The 18,296-nt window shown below is 58.8% G+C and overlaps 1 protein-coding gene across 1 annotated transcript; it reads left to right on the top strand.

The window, feature by feature from the left end:
- The first annotated feature begins 850 nt into the window (after positions 1-850).
- On the top strand, positions 851-18,296 carry GPR108 (G protein-coupled receptor 108). Its single transcript, XM_050925026.1, has 18 exons — positions 851-1,000; positions 4,550-4,669; positions 6,337-6,387; positions 6,979-7,076; positions 7,760-7,872; positions 8,454-8,536; positions 8,969-9,040; positions 9,790-9,891; positions 10,801-10,934; positions 11,079-11,154; positions 12,074-12,147; positions 12,760-12,877; positions 13,500-13,630; positions 14,299-14,342; positions 14,486-14,535; positions 14,664-14,747; positions 15,424-15,557; positions 17,527-18,296. Exons 1-18 carry the CDS (start codon positions 884-886, stop codon positions 17,597-17,599), a joined length of 1,674 nt encoding a protein of 557 aa, XP_050780983.1. The 5' UTR covers positions 851-883; the 3' UTR covers positions 17,600-18,296.

The following is an 18,296-nucleotide window of genomic DNA, read 5'->3' as shown; positions in this document are numbered from 1 at the left end:
GGCTTATTCTGGCGAGCCGCGTGCTGAAGGCTGTCGATCATGCTAGACCATCCCCCTCCAATCCCCCCAAAGCTGAGCCTAGAACCTGGGGTCCTGGCTCCAACTGCTAGCCCACCCCTCCCCACAATCCCTCCCAGAGCTGGGCCTAGAACCCAGGCGTTCTGGCTCCCAGGTCCACCCTTTCCATCGTCTCAGGGCAGGGGGTTCTCAAACTTCATTGCACCTTGACCCTCTTCTGACAACAAAAATCACTACACGACCGCAGAGAGGGGACGGAAGCCTGAGCCCCCACCAGCCCAGGCAGGGGGTTTAAACGGAATCCCAGAGTGGTGGGGCTCAGGCTTCAGCCCCTGGCGACCCCATTAGAATGGGGTCACGACCCAGAGCTTGAGAATTAGGGATTTTGCCATTCACTGCCCCACGTTGCTGCAGAGTGCTATGCCCCACACAACAGGTGGGGCAAGGTAAAGGTCCCAGAGCACCCTGGGAATTGTAGTTCCAGCCAATAACCTCCAGGAAGGGGAAGCCTCTATGGCTAGGCATCATGGGCAATATAGGGTTAGCCCCTCGGGCTGATGGGAAATGTAGTTTCTAGCGCTAGGCATCATAGGAAATGTAGTTCCAGCCCAAGGCAGCATGGGAAACGCTACCATTGGTGCGCTTCCCTGTCAGTCTCAAGGCCTGTGGGCGGGGATAACTGACATCGAGCTCGTATTGGCTGACCTTCCCGGTAGGGGGCGGGTGCAATGACGAGTTGGGCGATGATTGGCGGCGTGGCGGGGTCGCGGCGCGCCGATTGGCGGACCCGCAGGCGGGCGGGGGGCGGAGGCTGAGCGGCCGGAACGGGACGAGGCGCGGCGGGGCGGCCAGCCGGTGCCCAGGGATGTTCGGCCGGAGTCGGGGGCGGCCCGGGGCCTCGGGGGGGCTGGGGCGGCTCCTCCCGCTGCTGCTGCTGCTGCTCGGGGGCGCCGCGGGCCGGATCCACCGCCTGGTGCTGACGGTGAGCGCGGCCTGGGGACCCGGACCGGAACCCCCCCGCCCCCCGGACCGGACCGGGACCGGACCGGACCGGACCCCCCCTCCCCCTCCCCCTCCCCTCCCCCGGGACCGGACCGGACCCCCTCCTCCCCCTCCCCCTCCCCTTCCCCGGGACCGGACCGGACCGGACCCCCCCTCCCCCCCACCCCTTCCCCTTCCCCGGGACCGGACCGGACCGGACCCCCCCTCCCCCCACCCCTTCCCCTTCCCCGGGACCGGACCGGACCGGACCCCCCCTCCCCCCTCCCCCTCCCCTTCCCCGGGACCGGACCGGACCGGACCCCCCCTCCCCCTCCCCCTCCCCTCCCCCGGGACCGGACCGGAACCCCCCTCCCCGGGGATCGGACCGGACCGGAACCCCCCCTTCCCCTCCCCTTCCCCTCCCCCCGGGATCGGACCGGAACCCCTCCTCCCCCGGGACCGGACCGCCCCTCACCCTCCCCTTCCCCGGGACCGGACCGGAACCCCCCTCCCCCTCCCCCGGGATCGGACCGGACCCCCTTCCCCTCCACCTCCCCCGGGATCGGATCGGACCGGAACCTCCCCTCCCCCTCCCCGGGACCGGACCGGACCCCCTCCCGCTCCACCTCCCCCGGGACCGGACCGGGCCCCCCCTCCCCTTCCCCCGGGACCGGACCGGACCGGGCCCGGCCCCCCCTCCCCCTCCCCCTCCCCCGGGATCGGACCAGACCGGTCCCCCGCCCAGGGACTGGATTGGACCGGACCCTCCCCCTCCCAGAGACCGGACCAGACCCTCCCCTTCCCCCAGGATCGGACCAGACCCCCGCCTCCCCCTCCCCTGGGATCGGACCGAACCGGACCCTCCCCTTTCCTCCCCCCCACCCCCAGGGACTGGACTGGACTGGACCGGACCCTCCCCCTCCCAGAGACCGGACCGGACCCTCCCCTGCCCAGGGACCGGACTGGACCAGACCCTCCCCCTCCCAGAGACTAGATCCTCCCCCTTTCCCTCCCCAGGGACCGGACTGGACCGGACCCCACCCAGGGACCGGACCGGACCCTCCCCTGCTCAGGGACCGGACTGGACCAGACCCTTCCCCCTTCCCAGAGACTAGACCCTCCCCCTTTCCCTCCCCAGGGACTGGACAGGACCGGACCGGACCCGGCCCCCCCGCCCAGGGGCCGGACCGGACCCTCCCCTGCCCAGGGACTGGACTGGACCAGATCCTTACCCCTCCCAGAGACCGGACCCTCCTCCTCCCCAGGGATTGGACCGGACCGGACCCCCCGAGGCCCAGGGACCTGTCCGGATCCTTCCCCTCCCAGGGATCTGACCGGATCGGACCCTTTGCCCTCCCCCTCCCCAGAGACTGGACCGGACCCTCCCCTGCCCAGGGACCAGACTGGACCGGACTCTTCCCCCTCCCAGAGACTGGACCCTCCCTCTCCCAGGGACCGGACCCCCCCACCCAGGGATCACACCGCACCGGACCCGACCCTCCCTCACCCAGGGATCGGACCGGACCCTGCCCCGGGTACCGACACCGACCCCTCCGACCTCCTGTGGAAGGACTGACCCCCCCCGCCCCCCGATGAGGCCAACTCCTGAGCTGGGAACGCCCTCCCCTGGGACATGACTGGACCGCCCTCGGGTGGGGCATCATAATGCCAGGATGGGACTCCCTGACCCTCAGGACTTGACCAACCCCATCCAACCCTGGGATGGGACTGACCTGCCTGGGCTTTGGGCACTCCCCACAACAGCTGGCATGAGACCGACCACCCCACCACCCCTGGCTTTGAGCTTCCATGCCCCTCCACCTTCCCCGGCTGTCCTCTCCCCAATCTGGGGCGTCCACTGCATGATCCTCCTAAAACCCCCTGCTAATCCCCCCTCACCCTTGCTGGGGCTTGAACTACTCTTGGGAACACCCCCGGGAATCTCCCTGAGTCCTTCCTCCCTCACAGCCCATGGCTGGGACCCACCAGTTCTCCCCAGCACCTTGTGATCCCCCCCAGCCTCCATCTCTCCCATCCCTGCCTCAGTTACTCCTTCCCCATCATCCACTTGGGCCCTTCCACATCATCACCCCCCCCCCATGCCCTCTGCCACTCTTTCCCATGGCGCTTGGCCCTGACCACCTTCTCCCTTGGTGACCCCTAACACAGCAGTTCCTGGCCTTGCAGGTGGAAATGCTCTGAGAACGCAGTGGTGGGTGAGAGGGGGGCCTGGGTAGCTGGGGGACCTTATGTGGACAAGGCCATTGGTCTTTGGGGGAACACCAGATGAGGCCTGGGGGAAGTCCGGAGCAGATCTGAGTTTGCATTGTGTTGAAACAATGTCACATGAAGACATAACGGGCTGATTGTCCAACGCCTGGGCTGTGGTTATGTGTGCGGGCAGCCCAACGTATCTGGAGTGTGGAAGGCCAGATAAGGAACAGGGGGTTGGGCCCCTCAGGCCTAGGCAGCTGAGAAGGGTGTCAGCCAGGTTTTCCAAGCTTTCTGTTTTATTTCAGTGTGTGGATGATGTTATTTGCGTTTCAGTTGCTAAATAAACATGTGAACTCATTGGCTACGTGGGGGGTTGCTTTCTTTCCAAATCTGCTGGATGAAGACACTGTCCTGATCTCACCTCATTTCCCCCGGCTGCACCCTCATTCTCCTCACCCAACTCCCCCATCCCCCAAACCTGTTCTTCTCCCTCCACTGCTCCGTCTCCTCTGACACATCCCAGTCTGATCTGGGGGCAGGAGAGCTATTATTTTCATTACAAACAGACCAGAGCTCAGGTCTAACATTCATGTGCGCTCGGAGGGGGTGCCGGTGTCTGGGGTTGGATTTGCCCCCTTAACAGAGATCGGAGCTGGCTAGGAAGCTTGGATCCAGGTGTGAGCTTCCCTACAGGCTGGGAGGAGTGCTCAGTTCTCAGGCTTTGATTTAGGCCGCGTCACAGCTGACTCCCTTCTCCAGGAGAAAAACATGGCCCAGATCCTGGGCTCAGTCCCACTCTGAGCCTGTCTGGGGCTGAGCAATGAACTCGTCTTCTTTAAGCAGCTGTGTCAACGGGAGCAGCCCATCGCTGCAGTTTGTGAGCTGGGTTAGATTTCGAGCAGTCCCGTCCCTATGGGTCACCACGTTGCCACGTCCCAGGTGACCCTGTGTGATGAAATGGCACTTGGCTGATGCAGACACGTGATCTGGATCCAGAAACCGCTAATCTCGCTCCTGCTTCAGTTCTGCTAACCCTGCCCCTCTGGAGTCACTTCCTCTTCTGAAGGGGAAGCAATTCTGATGCCTCTGCAGCTTGCGAGGTGAGATAAATCTGGCCAGCCAAGGGTAGAAGAGGCGTGCCGGGCCGCACTCATCTCTCTGGCTGGCTGCACCAGCATGACTGAAAAGGCCACCTCGAGGCTTGGTCCCCTGGCTGGAGGCTGCTGCGTGGGGCTGCCCCTTGTCTCCCATTCGGGGGAGTGGCGTGTTTTGCTGCTGTTGCCAGCCAGCCTAATAGGCTTGGTCGTGTGACGGCTTCCTGCCTCATCTATTTCAGGGCGAGAAGAGGGCTGACATCCATTTGAACACCTTTGGCTTCTACGCGAATGGCTCCCTGGAGGTGAATGTGAGCCGGCTGCATCTCAGCCTTGGCAGCGCCAAGCAGGACAAGCCTTGGGTAAACACCGCGGCTCTTCTCAGGAGCACTCACTCGTGTAGTAGTTCGTGGTGCACGCCAGGGAGCGATCACCCTCCACCCCACTGTGATTCCCAAGGAGACTGTGGGTGTGAATGGCACCGTGCCACGGTTCTTCACACCTGCGGGGTGCTCCTGCAGTGAATCTAGCATTCTCACCAATGGGAGCGGAGAGAGCTGGGTTGAGCTAAACTTCAGGTCTGAGACACCTGCTCTCCTGGGTTCAAATCAGGCAGAGGAAGAATGACCCAGGTCCCTAGCCTACAACTGGGAGATCAGTTCTGTGCTCTGCCACCGACCTCCTGTGTGACCTTGGGCAAGTCATTTAGATGGAGAATAGAGGCCCAGATAGATACTTAAGGTGGGGTGGGGGGGGGGAAACGATGTTAACAGCACTTGGAAGTTTAAATACAGGAAATATTGTGAGGTCGTGTATGTGTGTGGGTCGTTTAAGTACCTAAGGCAGATCAGATCCCTGGCTCTGGCCTGAACCCTCCATTAGGCCAGCTAGGGGAGGGAGGATAGAGGCAGCCACCCGAATTAGAGCCCGAGTTAACTCTGTGACTGCGGTGAAGACCTACCCTAGACCCGTGGTCCCCAACCTTTTTGTGGCCAGTAGCACATTCATGTTTTCAGAAGTGTGTGGTGGGCGCCAACAATTTTTCAAGGCTTATTTTGTATTTGTACATTAAATAATACCAAAAAATCATATTTAATGTTACATAATATATGAATCCAGAGAGAAGAGAGAAGCCGCGAGGACAGAGAACACTGGTGCCCGCAGCCCCGGAGTTCTCTGTCCCCGGCAGGCGCGGGGCCGCGGCTTCTCTCTAGCTTAAGCTGTGGCCCCATGCCTGCCTGGGACCGAGAACACTGGCGCCTGCAGCCCTGGAGTTCTCTGTCCCCAGCAGATGCAGGGCTGTGGCTTGTCTCCCCTGCTGGGCACTAGGTGGGCACACATAAATACCCTGGTGGGTGCCATGGTGCCCACAGGCACCATGTTGGGGACTGCTGGTAGAAGCAGCCAGCATGGCTCCCCCTCCAAGGGGCTGTCCATAATAATGAGAGATACCTATCTCCTAGAACTGGAAGGGACCTTGAAAGGTCATTGAGTCCAGCCCCCTGCCTTCACTAGCAGGACCAAGTACTGATTTTTTGCCCCAGATCCCTAGGTGGTCCCCTCAAGGTTTGAACTCACAACCCTGGGGTTAAGTAGGCCAATGCTCAAACCACTGAGCTATTCGTCCGGCCCCGCCCTTAAATCTGTAATGCATTAGGGGCTGGGTGGGTCCCTTAATTTGGTGGGTTTCAATGTTCCAAGGGTGGGTGGGTCTTAACATGTTTTTTGAGGTTGATCAAATAACTTATGGTGGACACCCCCCAACAGTCAGTCCATCTGGTAAGAAATCCAAGTAGCCGAATGCCTTCGGGCCTTCTGGAGCTGATCAGCGAGCTGGCCTGGAGGGCCGTAACTGTATCATGGGGCATCTTCATGCCTTGTATGGGAGACACTGTGGCTGGCTGCCCCCCTGGCAGAGCTTCTGTGCCTGCCCCACCTGAGCCTTCCCCATCTGCCGAAGGCTCAGGGTTCTGCCCCTTGCTGGTGGAGGTGGGCTTGGTTATAACAGATTAATCCTTTTTATTTCCAGGTTGGCTTCAGCTTGTCCAGGACGAGGATTCGCGAGGCCCTCTCCTACCCAGTGAGTTGCCATTCTCTGTGTGTGCACGAACTCTTCAGAGTTTGTTTGGAAAGCGCTGGTCTTCTGGTGGGGGACTGTTTTCAGGGGGCAAGTCCTGCTCAATGGGTGATGTGTTTCTCTTGAGTGACCCCTTCTGGCCGATCCCCTGAGCACTGCTGACTGGCTTCATTGCATGGAACCGAGACAGGTTCTCTAGGGCTAGGCTGTTGTAAAGGAATCCGGAAGGGGAGAATGTCTGGAATCTGCCATCAGTTACCTCTGGGAGCCACTGGAAAGACTGGCTCTAGGGGAAGTGAATGTGAATCAGTCCCTTGGAGAGGCAGCAGGACCTAGTGGGCAGCGCTCTGGACTTGAAGTTGATGGGACCTCAGTTCTATTCCCAGCTGTGCCACTGACCTGTTGAGTGTCACATCCCCTCCCTCCCTGTGTCTCAGCTATTTAGATTGTAAGCTGTCTGAGGCAGGGACTGTCTCTTACTATGTACAGCATCTGACGCAGCAGGGCCCTGATTTGTGGCCTAGTGTAAATCCTGATGGTGGTAATTAAGATAGCTTGTACATGTGTTTTTTGTCTGATCTGACGGGGGACCAGTTTTCCTCTCTGCAGGGAAAGGAATCTCATAACTGCACCTTGGAACAAACCGGAGCGGAGTCACGAATCCTCTTCCTCGTTGACGTCAAACAGAAAAAGCAAGTGAAATTCTGTCTGTGCTTATATATATTTCGTTGGACTCCTCATCTGGCCTCCCGCTAAATTGACTGGAGCCATTAATGGCAAATTAGCCTAGTACCTAGACTCGAGCCATTAATGGCAAATTAGCCTAGAACCTAGATTCTTCCGTGTCCAGGGATCAGAGCAGCTCCTAGCAAATATACAGACAGCTCATGTTGTCACCAGCACTGGCTGCAACCACCCCTGATATCAGGTGGTATGTGAGAACCGTGTGAGAGATGACTGGGATTAGAGAGGGAATAAATAAGGAGATGTGCTAACGGTGTATAAATTAATGAGTGAATGGTAGACAGAAGATCAGTCAGGTGCTCCTATGTATCTGCATGTAACAGGAGGTTACACAGTGAAATGGAAAAGGCAGCAGATAAATCAAACTGCTACTTTTACTCTGAGCACTACACCCTCCCAGCCCTCTCCCAGCTGGGAGTAGAACCCAGGAGTCTTGGCTGCCGGTTATAACCACACATTCCTCTCCGAGAGCTAGGAACAGAACCCAGGAGTCCTGGCCCCCAGCAACCGACTAAACAACCCTTTGCATAACTGATCTCGCCCCCTCTCCACGTCCCTTCTGACTCTTGGAGTCGAACCCATCTCCATTGTGTCATGCCCCCTGTACTGACGCTCAGTTCTGTCCTTTCAGGGTCCAAGTGCGGCAGCTCGGCGAGCAGAAGAAGCTGCAGATTTATTCCGGTCTGCTCCCCGAGGTGCAGAATGGGGACTCGGATAGCAAGGACCAGGCTGCTGCCAATAAAGGTGAGGGAGACTGGAAGCGGCTTAGACACCCATGTCTTGCTGTTTCCTATTTGCCTGGAGTGAAGCAGCCTTCTCCATGCTGCTTAAGAAGGGGCTCGTTTTCTCCTTAACGAGAGTGCTGCAGTTAATTGCTTAACATGGCAGGTGCATCTGATCTCACTAGGATTGCCCCATGCTCTCAATATGTAATTCGGTGTGCTTCTGGGGTACCTTTGTTCCAAGGCTCTCAAAGCGCTAGGGGGAACATGGCCAGATTACAGATGTAGAGGGACCTCACTGCTTGAAATGCAGCCATCTCTGGGGTGGAATGTGGCAGCTATTTAATAGCCACCCAGCACTGGCACTCCTGTTTAGGACAGGACGTTGAGGCTACCTCATTTCAAGGAGGCAGGTCATTGTTGTTCTATCCCAGCCACAGCTGCGATGGAGGCCCTGTCATGTTGGGTGTTGTTTTCGTGGGGACCAATGGATGCAAGGGCCCGAAAGGAGGTGGAGGGGGGGCTCCCAGCCTGAGTCTTGCTAGCAGGAGCTGGAGTTAATGGCATCTAGTCCATGACGAAGGGCTGTGTTTGTTCTACCAGGCACAGAAGGACAGCAGAAAGCGCCTGGTAAAGTGCCTGACGCGGATGACTCCCAGAAGAAGACAGCGGCCGAAGGCAAGCAGGTAAATGCCCTTCAGGGACTGAGCCGAGGGCAGTTCCCAGGCAGCTGTGCCAGGTCACCGGGCTTCCGCCAACCCAGCCGGTGCCTGCCGCCACCTCATTCCAGCGCTGTCCTCTCTGCAGAGCCCAGGGAGCCAACTGCCCGTTGTGGGACAGAGAGGCTGGGGAGAGGGGTAGACTTCAGAGGGCTTTGGGGAGCCAGTGGCTGGATGGGAAGCGGGCAGCGATAGAGTCCCGGTTGTTGCTCACGCCAGCATGACAAGCAGCCCTAGCCCCCGAATCAGCAGCTGGGAACTGTAGCATGGCTGAGCCACAGTAAGCCTGGATCTGGGTGATCCCCGGGCAGAGCAAGCCCTGCTCTTTCCTCCTCTCCCACGTGTGGCAGGCGACTCCAGCTCTGTGTGCATTAGTCCTTATTGGTCTTTCTCGTGCAGCAGGATTCCAGCCACGGAGGGGAAAATCTGTTCCTAGATCTCGACAGCGTGAACGACTCCTACAACTTCAGCGTAAGCGTCGCCCGGCTGGATGGAGGAAGGGCCTTCCTGGAACACGCCAACAGCTCGTGTTCTTCCCCTGTGTCGTTGTCCCGTTCCTCCCACCCCCCGTCAGACCTGTGGGCCCATATGGCCTGGCATTCCCCGCCCCCGCCAGTCAGACCTGGGGGCCCATGTGGCCTGGCATTCCCCACCCCCGCCAATCAGAGCTGGGCGCCCATATGGCCTGGCATTCCCCACCCCCGCCAATCAGACCTTGGGGCCCATGTGGCCTGGCATCTCCCCACCCTCACTTCCAAGGCAGGTCAGCCTGTCCCGACTATCCTGGTATCTCTGCTTCCCTGTAGCCTGTTCCCCTCCCCTCCCTGCCACATCAGATCAAATAAGTGGCCTGGTCCAATGGCATCCCATCGCCTGCTGTGTGGGGCGAGGCCATTGGTTGGCCTAGTCTGGTATCCCTACCTCCTTGCTCAATGGGCCTGGACCCAGCTGGCCTATCCTGGCCAATGAGGGCTGCGCACTGCTCCTTAGAATCGCTGCTGGGTTGACTTGCTCTCTGCTTTTCCAGGGCCAGAATGGGCTGCAGCCCAGGGAGGGAGGGGCAGAGCCCAGGGAGTCTTAACATGTCCGTAATAGGAACTCCATTGAGCAGGGGGGTATCCTCAGCCGGTCTCCTGCAATGAGTCAGCCTGGATAGCTCCGATCAGAGCCCTGACTGGTAACTCGGGTCTCCCGGGGTCTCTCCCGCTCTGTCCTTGCAGTTCCACGTAGTGATCGGCTCAGAGGCGGAAGGGCTGTACAACCTCAACTTTCACAACTGCCACAACAGAGCCCCGGCAAACCAGATGCCGTACGACATCACCGTAAGTGTGCATGCAGGAGACGGTCATCCCCCCTCCCTCCAGCAGAGGCAGCAGAGTTCTAATCCTCTGGTACAGACTTCCCCTCTCTGCCTCTGGGTGGATTAGAAAGCAGAGTAAAGCACTGGTCTGGGACTCAGGAGACCTGGGTCCTATTCCCTGAATAAGCCACTTTCCCCCACTCCGTGCCTCAGTTTCCCCATCTGTTAAATGGAGATAATGATACTGACCTCCTCTGCGCAGTGCTTTGAGCTAGATATTTGTATTGCTGTAGTGCCTAGGAGCCCTAGTCATGGCCCAGGACCCTCCTGTGCTTGGCACTGCACAGACACAGAACGCAAAGCCAGTCCCCCTGCCCCAAAGACCTTGCAACCTAAGTAGAAGCCCAGGTGCTCAGATACCCTACACAGAGCCTCAAACGCTTGTCATGCTGCAATAGACTGGATGAATGGGTTATGAGGGATCCTTACCGGGCTGTGGTCTACAAGTGTCTGGGATTCTAACCCAGGTCTTCAGTGTTCCAGTCCAGGGCTTTATCCACCAGGCACAGCTAGTCTAGAGCAAACTGTGGGTCCGCCACGCATCTCCAAAGCCACAGCATACGGGGGAGTTTATCATACATCTTCAGTCTGTGTTTGTTGGTCCCAGTCCCATCAGCCTCCCTCTGCACGCTTGCTGTGGCAGATCAAACCAGTGAGCCCCTCTAGCCTGGTAGCCCCCCTGCCATGTTGGATCAGCTCAGCGGTCCACCCAATGTTCCCTCACCTCTCCAGACCAACGCAAGGGGCCCCTCTAGCCCGGTACTCCCCTGCCACCCTGGATCAGATCTCCTGGCGTCCCTGTGCGGTGGGATGGTTTTTTTCAGTCGGCATCTCCCCCAGCCATAGCTCCCGCTCTGTCTCTGCTTTGCAGGTGATGATCCGAGAGAAGAACCCGGACGGGTACCTGTCGGCTGCCGAGATCCCCCTCATCAAACTCTATCTGGTCATGTCCGCCTGCTTCCTGGCCGCAGCCACTGTGTGGGTCTACTTCCTCTGCCAGCACAAGTGAGCCCCACCTCTGTGATCGGCTGTGTCCACACTGCTTTCCCCGGGGCAGGCAGCCTTCCTGTCTGTTGTACCTCACTCTGCCCCCTTTCCACCCCCAGAACCATCATGGCCATCAGCCTGATTGCGTCTCTCTACCCACAGGTTCAGCGTGTTCAAAATCCACTGGCTCATGGCTGCCTTAGCATATACCAAGGCCCTTTCGCTCCTCTTTCACAGTGTAAGTAGCCAGCTATGCCGATGCAGGGGGGCCCAGTGACAAAGGGCTTGAGAGACCTGGGCGCTAGCCATTGGCCTCCTGGCTGATCTTGGGCCAGCTGTGCCTCCCTGTCTCAGTTTCCCCATCTATGAAATGGGAATGATGCTGCCAAGTGCTTTGAGATCCATAGATGAAAAGCGCTCTGAGTGAGGTGTTTGTCATATGGTCGCTCTTAGGAGCCCCAGCCACGGACCAAAGCCCCACTGCGCTAGGTGCGGGACACACACCGAAAGCCGGTAGAGCCTGGTGTTATTGGACAGCGGCCGTACCTGGGTTCACTGCAGTCGGGCTCCCACTGACCCCCGTGAGCCTTGTCCTCAGCTTAGCGGGCGTGTCTCTGTCTAAGAGGTGAAATGTGCCCAGGGCCTGCTGGCTTGGGGGATTGGGTATGGCTGGGGAAGACGCTAGCTTGTAAGGTGTTAACCTGAATCCAGCGCCCCTTGAAAAGCATCAGTGCAAACTGAGCATGCTGGACTGACTGTTTCTGGGGTCCTCTCTGTTCTCAGCGCGCTGGCAGGGACAGTGTCCCCCTCCCTCCCTACAAGCCTGTGTCACCCCTGCTAAGAATCTCTGACCTTTCTCAGGGAAGGGCTGATCTACCCCCAGGAAGACAATGATGTCTCTGGCATGCAGGGCTGAGACCCGTCAAACTCATCTCATGCACTGGCTGCCCAACCGCCGTCTCGCGATGGCGGTTAGTTACCCTGCCGGGCAGGGCTGTTGGCGCAGAGGTGAATGGCTCTGAGCCCCCCTGGCTTTGCCACCAGCTCCCGAACAGGCAGATGGATTTTGGGTGGCTATGGTAGGTGTTCTCCCAGCCTGTCTAGCCAGAATCAGGAGGCTCCAGCTGAGACCCCGTTCTCTGTCCTCTCTCTCTCAGATCAACTACTATTTCATTAACACCGAGGGTCACCCGATCGAGAGCTTAGCCGTCATGTACTTCGTGACCCACCTGTAAGTGCAGAGGGTCTGGTTATGGGGCCTATGCGGAGGGAACATATTCTGTGATATTCTGTAGCCCGGCATCGTGGCTGGCTCTGGGATGGGGGCCCTGGAGGAACCGATGGATAAGGGGGGAGCTTGCAAGTATTGTAGTCCCAGTTTCTCCCACCAGGGGGCACTGGCTGGGGTGCAGTGCTTGCCACCACTGGGAGGGTTGTGGGGAGGTCTCGCTACTACAGTCCTCCCAGCAGGAGGCGCCCTGGAAAGTGTCGTAGGACATTGATTGCATGGAGCTGATAATTGCAGGGGATAGTGTAGGAGGGCTGGCTCTGGGAAGAGCTCTTAGCCGCTCCAGTCCCAGTCTTCCCCAGTAGGGGGCGCTGTATAGAGCGGGGCAGGAGCACTGGCTGTGTTGGAAGCTCCTGGATACTGCAGTTCCAAGCTCTCCCAGCAGGGGGCACTGGGGGGGGCAGGGGCAGTTGTGCAGGGGAGGGAGAGTGTCCCAGTTTCTTCAGTCCCAGCACGTTGTGGCTCAGGAAACAGAGCCCCTCCATGACTCGCCCTGGGCCAGCCCTGCCTCCCAGAACAGGGCACCCGCCTGAGTTGCCTCTGGGTGCCTTACAGGCTGAAGGGCGCCCTGCTCTTCATCACCATCGCGCTGATCGGGACAGGCTGGGCCTTCATCAAGTACATCCTGTCAGACAAAGAGAAGAAGCTCTTCGTGATTGTCATCCCCCTGCAGGTGAGGGGTGTGACGGCTGGGGGGAGCTGGCTATGAAGCGGCCGCTTCTGCGGGCGGCCGTCTCCTTGCCATTCTGCCTTCAAAGCCAGAGCAGTGCTGGGTGGGGATGTTGGGCTGGGGTGGGGCTGCTGGATCTGGTTCTGTCTGGGTTCCTTTCAGGCTCCCGGCGCTGAAAGCGAACGATTCGGGGAAGCAATTCCCCTGGTGAAGCACCGTCAGCCCATGGACAGAGCCCTGGGCAGGACCTTGGGAGATGTGGGGTCTGCTTCCCGCTCCGCCCCTTGTCAACTGGCTGACTTCAGCCAAGTTGCTTCCCCTCCCCATCTGTGCCTCAGTTTACCCATGTGCGAGATGGGGATGATGGTCCTGTCCTTCCCTGCAGAAGCGCTTGGAGATCTCCAGATAAAAAGGTGCTAAATAAGAGCCAGGTGATAGCGCCCTGCTCTCCTCTGGCCTCCGGGCAATGTCCTGCACTGGGCAACACGTGTCTTGGCAAGCGGGGGAAGATACAGGGCACACGCTGGGGTGGCAGGTATTTGGGCAGCGACGGTTAGTGCCCGCCTGCAGGATGCCCACTTGGGGCTGTGAAGTCCCTTCATCACCTGCCTTTGCCATTGCACAGGTGCTGGCAAACATCGCTTACATTATCATCGAGTCCTCGGAGGAGGGCAGCAGTGACTACGCCTCCTGGAAGCAGATCCTCTTCCTGGTGGACCTGCTCTGCTGCGGGGCCATCCTCTTCCCTGTGGTGTGGTAAGAGCCGGGCCCACCTCGGCGGCGGTACTGCCTTGGGTTGGGAACCCACCAGGTCTCACAAGCTGAGCTGGGTCAGTGCTTGGATGGGAGATGGAGGAAAACTGCGGGGTGAGGGTGTCAGTAGGGGTGCTCTCCCAAGTCAGCAGTGACCCCGATGCTGCTGTATTGCAGGATGGGGGGTTAGTAGGGGGTGATCTCCCCTCAGAATCAGCCCTGACCCCACGGTGCTTTGGGGGACCGTCACGGATGCATGTGTGGAAGATGCTGGAGAAGCCCAGGGTGGTATAAATTATAAAGGGAAGTCTGTCTCTCTGGGGTCATGGTGGTGCCAGTCACTCCCCCCCATAAGCCCCCATGGGAAGTGTCCGGTGCAGAGGGGTGTCCCAGCTGTGCACACTAACCTGGGGGGTTGACACAGTGCTGGGGATCGATGGGACCATTGAAGGCTTCATAGGGTGGGGCAGGGGGTGCGAATCTTCCCACAATCCCATGGGAGTCATTGCTTTGGCTTGGCCATGTCCCCACGGTGGTGACCTTTGCATCCTGCCCCTGTGGGCCATGGGCCCAGCGGGCTTGTCTGCTCCGGGCCAGTGGAGTTGCCCCTGGGAAACGCGGCTCCAGAGCCGAGGGTGGGAACTGCTGAGCATCTGTTTGTCCATCCCCAGGTCCATCCGCCACCTTCAGGAGGCCTCCAGCACAGATGGCAAAGGTGAGTCCGTCTCGGCTTCCTCCCTAGAAGCCCAGCTGCTCCCCCCACCCCCTCACTCTGAGGGGGCTCTGTCCCCCTCCGTCCCCCTGATCTGGAACCTGCTCCCAGCACCGTGTGACAAACTCCCCTTGTTTTATTTCCAGCTGCCACAAACCTGGCGAAACTGAAGCTTTTCAGACATTATTACGTCATGGTAGGTGCCCCCGGCCCTGGCTCCTCTCTCAGGGATGCTGACAGCGCCAGCGCTGTCTGCGTGATGGGACCAGGATCCTGCCTGCGGCCTCAGTTGCTTTTTTTCCTCTCTCTCTCCCCCTCTTCCAGGTGGTGTGTTACATTTACTTCTCCCGCGTCATTGCCATCCTGCTCAAATTCACCGTCCCCTTCCAGTGGCAGTGGCTCTACGAGGTGAGGAGAGGAGGGGAGGGGAGCAGGATTCCTGGGTTCTATTCCTAGCAGTGTCACTGATCCACTCTAAGATCCTTATTGGCAAGACGGGGGACATCTCCCTCCCTCCCTCCCAGCTGGGCTCTGGACGTGAGTGGTGGTGAAGTGCTTTGAGAGCCATCGGTGAGGCGCTGTATTGTATAGGCCAGGTTTTCTTGCCTCTGGACTGGAAGTGGCGACTGGGCATCTGCAATGCTTTGCTTACCCTGCAGTCCACCCAGCTGGGACTGTGAGCTGGTGCTAAGTAGACATCTGCTGGGCCACTACTTGGCTAGGAAACCACCAGGGAGAACCCAGCTGCTTTGAGAAATGCTGTCAGCCGTGGCACTCTTCCGGCTGGTCACTGTAGCAGGCTGTGCTGCACTCGGTCAGATTTAATGTAAATCCAAGAGTCTGAGATAGCTGCAGCCATTTCAACAGCCTCCCTTTCCCAGGTCAGTTTCCTGCCCAAATTCCAGGGTAGGCAATACACATTCAGGCCTCATTTTTTCTTTATCACTCGTGTGATTCTTCCTGTCCTAAACTGTTGCTGTGGGCTGTTATGTCCCACCCCAGAGCCTGCTGCATTTCAGCAGCAGCTGCACTGATCTTGGACTCCGCTCGCTAGGCCTGAGGACCCTTCTTTCCTTCCTTGCAGCTCCTGGTCGAAGTATCCACCTTGGTTTTCTTCATCCTAACGGGATACAAGTTCCGCCCGGCTTCAAACAACCCTTATCTACAGCTGCCCCAAGAGGATGAGGAGGAGGAGGAGGAACTGCAGATGAATCAGGTGTAAGCAGCTAGATCTCTGGGTGGGGCTGAGAAGAGGGAAGTCAGGCACATTCCCTGTGGTACTGGGGCTGGGGGAGACGGTGAGCAGGGAAACTTGCCCGCTTTGTGTCTCGAACATCCTGGGACCAACAGGGCTACAACCAGTTTGCCTGCGTAGAATAGCTATTTGGGTCTGAGTTATTCTGGGTCAGTTTTTCCCCCCTGTGTGTGAACCTGACGAGTAGGCTTGGCAGAATTCGATGTTTATGGTTTTGATGAATAATAGCAATGTTTGTTTTAAAGTATTTTCCCCTCATTTTTATCACTTTTAAATGTTCACAAGGAAAATCGAGGAGGGGCAGACAATCATTAGCTAGTGACGTGGCCGTTGAAATTGACATTAAAGTTTTAAACGCCAGTTGACAATGTCCCGTGGCAAAATATACCGAGTAAATAGCCTTTGATCAAACTCTGAGGTCTTGAGCTGCATTTTTCTTACTTTGCCTCTGTTATCGATGGAAATATTTGTGTTGGGGGGGATGTTGGGTGAAATCCACCTTTGACTTTTACCAGTAAAAATCGAATCCTTCCAAGCTCCCCTGTGGAGATCAGACTAGATCAGTGGTTTTCAGATGCTTTTTCCTGGTGATCGAGTTGAAGAAAACCGTCAATGTGTGCGACCTAATGGAGCTGGGGATGAGGGGTGTGGGGTGTGGGAGGGGGCCCAGGGCTGGGGCAGGGGGTTGGGGCGCTGGAGTGGGTCTGGGCTGGGGCAGAGGATTGGGGTGTGGGGGTTAGGGCTGTGGGGTGGAGCTCAGAATGAGGGGTTTGGGGTGCAGGAGGGGGCTCCAGGTTTGGGCGGGGGGGCTCAGGGCTGGGGCAGGGGGTTGGGGTGCAGGAGGAGATCAGGGCTCTGGGCTGGGGCAGAGGATTGGGGTGTGGGGGTGAGGGCTGTGGAGTGGAGCTCAGAATGAGGGGTTTGGGGTGCAGGAGGGGGCTCCAGGTTTGGAGAGGGGCTCAGGGCTGGGGCAGGGGGTTGGGGTGCAGGAGGAGATCAGGGCTCTGGGCTGGGGCAGAGGATTGGGGTGTGGGGGTTAGGGCTGTGGGGTGGAGCTCAGAATGAGGGCTTTGGGGTGCAGGAGGGGGCTCCAGGTTTGGGGGGGGCTCAGGGCTGGGGCAGGGGGTTGGGGTGCAGGAGGAGATCAGGGCTCTTGGCTGGGAGTGAAGGCTCTTGGGTGGGGCCAGGGATGAGGGAGTTGGGGTACAGGAAGGGGCTTTGGGTTTCGGGGGGGGGGTCAGGGTTGGGACAGGGGGATTGGGTCACAGGGTTGGGGCACAGGCTTACCTCTGGTGGCTTCCAGTCAGCAGCACAGCCAGGGTGCAGGAGCAGACTTTCTGCCTGTCCTGACACCGTGGACCATGCTGCGCCCCAGAAGTGGCCAACAGTAGGTCTGGCTCCTAGGCGAAGGCACGCAAGCGGTCCCCCCCCCCCACCCCCAGACACCGCTCCCACCCCGACTCTCATTGGCCGGGAACCAGCCAATGGGAGTGCAGAGCTTGTGTTGGGGGCAGGGACAGCGCACAGAGCCCTGTGGCCCCCCGCCTAGGAGCCGGACCTGTTGCTGGCCACTTCCGGGGTGCAGCGTGGTGTCAGAACAGGTAGGGACTACTCGTTTTTACTGGCTGGCCACCAGGGTCCCTGGCAGCTGAGCAAGGCGACCCAGTGCCTTGCATTCCATGATCCAAACTTTGAAAACCACTCGACTAGAACCTGAGGGTCCCTTCTGACCTTAAAGTCCAAGTCATCTAGCTCCTGCTCCACAGTGCCCTCTGTTCCGTGTCAGGGCAAGTTCCAGGTGCTTTCCATAAGGGAGGGCGAATCTTAGCAACCTGCCATGATACCCCTGCAGTTCCAGGAGCTGTAGAGGAAGCAGCCAGATCTGATCCATCCCATCAGAGTCTGGGGTCATGTCTCGCTTTCTCTCTGCAGGGTCACAGAAGCCGGCATCCATGAGGGTCTCTCCAAGCTGAAGAAGAGCAGGGCCATCCGCGAGGCGGTGTGAGGCCTATCCACCCAGACTGTTGCTAGCGCTCGGGCCGTGGGGAGGCCGCCGGGTCCAAGCCTGCGGCCCGGCTGAAGATTCCCAAGCAGGACAGAGAAATCGGGGGTTTTGTGTTGAATTCCTGCCTCTCTGCTCCCCTGCCCCACCTTGTGGCAGTGCTAAGAACTGCATGGCCCTGTGCAGTTCCAGCAGCTGTTCCCAGAACCAGGCCTGTTCTCCGGACTGCAGGAAGTTCAGACGAACTCTGGATGGCTGAGGGCTGCTGTCTCTTGTACGGGGCGGCGGGTGGGGATTTTGGCCCTTCTCCTTCAAGAGTGGTTTCCAGACCCAATTCATGCATTCCTGCTGTTGGCTTAGATGCGTCCTCCACTAGCAGCCCCCCCCCCCCCCCATCGGCTCTCCTACCCCCTTCTCCTTCACTCCATTGACTAGCTGGGGCCAACCAGCCTGCCTAGCAAAGGTGGAGCTGGCGTTAAACACCAACATCTGGCTGGGGTCAAAGAGGTCCTGTACCAGTGGGGTGAGTCGATAGATCATTCCCAGGCAGAGGAGAAATAAGTCACAATCTTCAGCTGAGACTAAGATCTCACCAGCCTGAGGGTTGCTGGTGGTGCTGAGCAACAGGCCAGGATCTAGACAACATCTGAGCAGTGACGCTTGGCTCACGCTCATCTCGATCTCGGTGGCACCCCGAAAG

Source organism: Gopherus flavomarginatus, chromosome 16 (genome assembly GCF_025201925.1).
Source record: "Gopherus flavomarginatus isolate rGopFla2 chromosome 16, rGopFla2.mat.asm, whole genome shotgun sequence".
Classification (NCBI taxonomy): domain Eukaryota; kingdom Metazoa; phylum Chordata; order Testudines; family Testudinidae; genus Gopherus; species Gopherus flavomarginatus.
This window is presented reverse-complemented; position numbering and strand designations above follow the sequence as displayed.